The sequence below is a fragment of the Penaeus vannamei genome, chromosome 10 (genome assembly GCF_042767895.1).
Source record: "Penaeus vannamei isolate JL-2024 chromosome 10, ASM4276789v1, whole genome shotgun sequence".
In the NCBI taxonomy this organism is placed as follows: Eukaryota; Metazoa; Arthropoda; class Malacostraca; order Decapoda; family Penaeidae; genus Penaeus; species Penaeus vannamei.
This window is the reverse complement of record NC_091558.1, coordinates 13,962,798-13,967,797: the sequence shown is the minus strand read 5'-3', so window position 1 is coordinate 13,967,797 and position 5,000 is coordinate 13,962,798. Positions and strand designations below refer to the sequence as shown.

Below are 5,000 nucleotides of genomic sequence, written 5' to 3'. Positions count from 1 at the left end.
CTGGAGAAACTGAAGCAGATTAAAAAATCTAGGTTGTTTTTGCAGATTATTGATGTATATACTGAGTTTTTTCATTGCATGATCCATTACACAGGTTCAGGTTAGTGACACATGAGAGAACATAGATGGAAAATATGTCGTCTTTTTTTTTTCCTTTCTTTCTTTTCTTTACCTTTCCTTTTTTCTTTTTCTTTTTCTTCTTTTTCTCTTTCTCTCTCCATGGAGGGTATTGTTCACAATAAGGATCTCCTACACATTTAGTTGCTAAACTGGCATTAATAGGTGTTGTAAGTTTCTTAATGTAATATATGGACATGTCTATCCTTAGCATTGCAAAAGTTTCTTCCAATGATATTTTACATAATTTGTTTTATTGTTTAATTTAACAAATTTGCCTTCGCAGACTGCGGTCTCATGAACATCGGTCGTCCGTGGTCCTTAGAGATGGAGAACGCACTTCTACCATGGAAGAGTTTCAGTTGCGACTGAGTATGGATATATCTGATTCCTCAACCTCATCTGACGGCCCTACGCGCACATTTTCCTCCTCATCTGAGGATTCCACTTCCATGGATGCTTCAGAAATGCACTGAAGCTACTAACTTTGCAGCTGTTGTTATGAGCTTTATATTTTGAAAGGAAGGCAGATGTCTTACCAGGTAAAATTTTAGTATCAGAGTATATTTTTTATAGTTTTTATTTTTTTTCTTGTCCTTTGTGATGAAGTTGGATTATTTTTTATGAAAAAAACAAGCTTTTATTATCTTATTTTATCTTGAAGTCAGTATTCTGTTGGTTACAGTATTTTTCAGTTGCAGAAGAGGTTTTATGGAGAAGTGCTGACTGTTTTGAAAGCTTCATATAATGTGGGGTCAACTCCTATTTAAGTTTATTTTGAAAGTTACCTACATAGATATGGAAGAAGTGGCAGCCGTCAAGAAGAAAAGTAATGGGACATGATATATATGTACATATAAATATATACACACACACTCACTCACTCACACTCACACACACACACACACTCACTCACTCACTCACTCACTCACTCATACTCACACACACACACTCGCACACACACACACTTGCACACACACACACGCACACACACATACGCACACACACACACACACTCGCACACACACAAACACACACACACACACACACACACACACACACAAGCACACACATATAGAAATCACACACATACACACACACAAACACGCGCACACACACACACACTCGCACACACACACACACTCGCACACACACACACACGCACACACACACGCACACACACACACACACACACACACACACACACACACACACACACACACACACACACACACACACACAAACACAAGCACACACATACACACACATACACACACACACACACACACACACACACACACACACACACACACACACACACACACACACACACACACACACACACACACACACACACACACACACACACACACACACACACACGGAAATGATACTAAGTGTATTTGTATTATATATTTTAGAAATAATTTTGGCCCTATAAGGGTTAGGGCAGTTAATTCATGCCTTTCTTCTCTCCTTAATCTAAAAGTATCAAAAGTAAATTATATATATATATTTTTTTTACTAGTTCTACCTGGCCTATATAGTCATTCATGGTTTATATGTCAGATATTTAATTTTACAAAAATCTCATGCTGTAAATAATAAACATTTATTCCACGTCCTTCGTGCCCTCCACATTGTTATTCTGGCAGAGACATTTTGAGACCAGGGATAATCTCATTAACCTTGTTAACTAAGCACATCCTGTGCTGAAGGCAAGAATTTTTGGCTATCTTTGACATATTCTGTAGGGTAGTTTGTTTGTTTGAGGATAGAGGGTAAAGGACCACTGAAATGCAAAGGTTGCAATTATTTTTGGTTACAGTCTGTTGCTGGAGGTTTAGTCTGGCAACATCTTTCTGTGTTATTTATTAATAAGACGACAAAAATCTTTGTGGGAGCACATACGAAAAAGATAGACTATGATTATTTGTTTCAGAAACTGTTATAATTACTCAATGGTTAGATGAAGCACACCTAAAATTAGGTGTAAACTGTTGTTTGGCATAAATTTGTTCTTTCCTCTACAAACAAAGGTAACCAATAGTTGTATTGTATTGCAGGTCAGAAATGATTTATAGGTCTAGGATAATTACTGATTATGATAATGATATTACTCCTTTACCAAGAAACAGATGGTGATCTTCAAGTGCTTGGATAGAGTGTTATTTATTTTAGTTTTATCTTTTCTTTTAAACAAGTCCTGGCATAGGCCTAGATATAGTTGCCATGAGCAGCAGTGAGTAGTATAATGAAGCAGTACAAGAATTGTTTTCTTCCAAGTCATAAAGGTTGCATTGCTATTGGACTTTGGTGGGGAGATGTTACCCATTAAGAGATATCAAAACCAAAGTTCTGAGAATAGTTTTGAACCTGGTCACAAAGTAATTGCTATCACAAATTACCCAGGTGTTTCATAGAAGATATGGGAATACCATTTTCTTCTTAATTCTGTGCTTTTCATGGCTTTGTATAATTTGCTTTGATTGTAGAAAAGCAGGAATTAGCATATTCCTGGAACTTTTCAGTGCTTTTTCAAGATTGTCATATTATGTTTGGACAAATAGTTTTCTGAAAGTGGTTGCATCTTCAGAGAAGCTACTATATTGTCATTGTCAAAAATCAGTGTTCATATTTAACCAGACTACGCATTAATGAAATATTTGGATGCAGTGTATTTCTATCTTCATACTAAAATGTAATTGATAAGTTGACAATTGGTTGTAGGAATGGTAGAAAAGCATAATCTGAATTAGGTGCTACATGTTACATGGTTGTAAGTTAGCAGTAACATTCACATACACATGCATGCATGCAAACCGAAGGCCCTTTTTACACACCCATTTAAAACAAACATATTTTTTTATACTAAAATAGGTGCTGATATCTCAGTCAATCTTCCTTATTTTTCTCCTCCATCTTTTCCTCCTTTTGCATCATACGTTTATGGGTATTATAAGTATCTCCATTCAGAGACCACACATTCCACTAACTTTCCTTTTCACAAGAGCTAATAAATGTACAAAAGAGAATTGAAAAGATATGTTTGTATGAATTGTTTGTATGCTGAAATAATGATTAGTCACTTTTTTGCACATTTTACAAGTTTCAGTTGGTCACTTTCACTAAGGGCCCATATTCTTTTATTCTCTTTTCTAAAAAGATCTGCAAAGTTTCCTTACTTTTAAGTAATATTTTAAGTTTAGAAATTCATGTGTCTAGAGTTGGCCTCAGTAGTTTCACACAGACATGTTTATGATTGTAAGATAAGATTCTAATGAAAACAAAAGCTGAATAGTCTTTATTGCTTGGAAGAAGCAATAAAGTAAGAGCAGTTATTCAGAAAGTCTGTGTGTACATGTGTATCTATTTGTCTAGATATCTTACAATATATTATTAGTTTATGAGCTCATTCTAGTATTAGTTATTGCAGAGCCTTTTATCTCATTTTTTCTTTCTTTTTCAGTACGTTCTTAGTTTTATTCTATACCAATTTTTTTGATGGGCATGAATAAATGTAAACAAGTAAGAAGAGACTATGAAAATATGTTTTGGTATCCCGTGCAGTAAATATTTGAAATTGTACTATTTAAGTTACATTGAATTGTAACTTGAACTTACAACTTATTCTGTAAAGTAGAATAATTCAGAGAACTCTTGATGTGATTGTGTTATAAAGGATAGGCATTGATATTATAGTTTTTTTTTTTTTTTCATTCTTTCTTTCTTTTTTTCTTTTTTTTCTTACACCAAGTGTATTTAGGCATTAAGGTAAATTTTGTTCTTGGCATGAAATATTTAATTTTGATTTTGAAAGTTTAGAAATTATAGTTATCATTATGTTGGGACTTCTAGTAGCCTAGAATGATTCTGATACTAGAAAGATATATCGGTTTGCATGCTTGCTTGATGTATAGAGTAAGTTCAGTTTATTCGGTATATGTTATGTCATGCTTGCAGATGGATAAAAACAATTATAGCACTACAACATTACCTAACTCCTTCATTATACATCATAACTTTGAAAATTACTAGCACTGCACATAATAAATCTATTTCTTTGATACAAAAGAAATTAAAAACCTGTAGAATAAAATTTAGACAGATAATGTATTAAACTATCAGGGATACTTTAATGAGACATTATTTCATAGAAATAGAAACAACAAATTGTAAACTTCCTTATATGAATAGTATGTTTGTTTGTTTTTTGCCAGAAGATAGGTGCATATTAAGTGTTTGCTTGATTTTTTTTTATCTTGTTCTTTTTTTCTTTCCTTTTTCTTAGATGAGCTAGATTGATCAAGTAATTGTTCTTGAATATAGTTCATGCAGAGAGTGACCTTTTGACATTTGTTAATGGAAATCACTTATGTTTGCAATAGATGTGTTGGCAGAAATATATTTCTAGTAAAGATTATGATCTGTAAAACATAGTACCATATGTTGAACTTTTGTTTTCCATCTAGTTAATTATAAAGCTGTAGCATTCTTTTGAAGATACTGAGTGATTTTATATTTTTCTTTCTTTTGAGTTTAGCATTTCCTCTCTCTTTTTAAAGCCAAAGAATTAAAAGCATTTCAGTGTTCTTTTGTAGCAATTAAAAAAAAAAGAAAAAAAAAATCATATCAGTAGGTAATGCTTGTCATTACATATACTTGTGGCTTAGCAGGCTATGTAGTGACAAATGCATGAGAACTTTAGTAAATTTGTGTAGGAAAGTTTCCTTCTTGAATGTATTATGGGCAATTAGGAAATCTTTAGTTTTATATTAAGTAGTGTCAGAGTAGAAGTGTCTTTTGTATATGACCATCATAAAGTTCTTAATAACTTTGTAAACATAAGATGTTGCACAATAGTAGAAACGTTTACACTGAAG

At 33.1% G+C, this 5,000-nt stretch overlaps 1 protein-coding gene across 2 annotated transcripts in view; it reads left to right on the top strand.

The window, feature by feature from the left end:
• Positions 1-1,395, top strand: part of LOC113810904 (integral membrane protein DGCR2/IDD) — a 28,023-nt gene extending 26,628 nt beyond the window's left edge. For both annotated transcript variants that reach the window (XM_070126375.1, XM_070126376.1), the window contains exon 6: positions 404-1,395. In XM_070126375.1, coding sequence (XP_069982476.1) covers positions 404-593 — 190 coding nt within the window. In that variant the 3' untranslated portion in view covers positions 594-1,395. The remainder of the gene's footprint in view (positions 1-403) is intronic.
• The last annotated feature ends 3,605 nt before the right edge of the window (positions 1,396-5,000 follow it).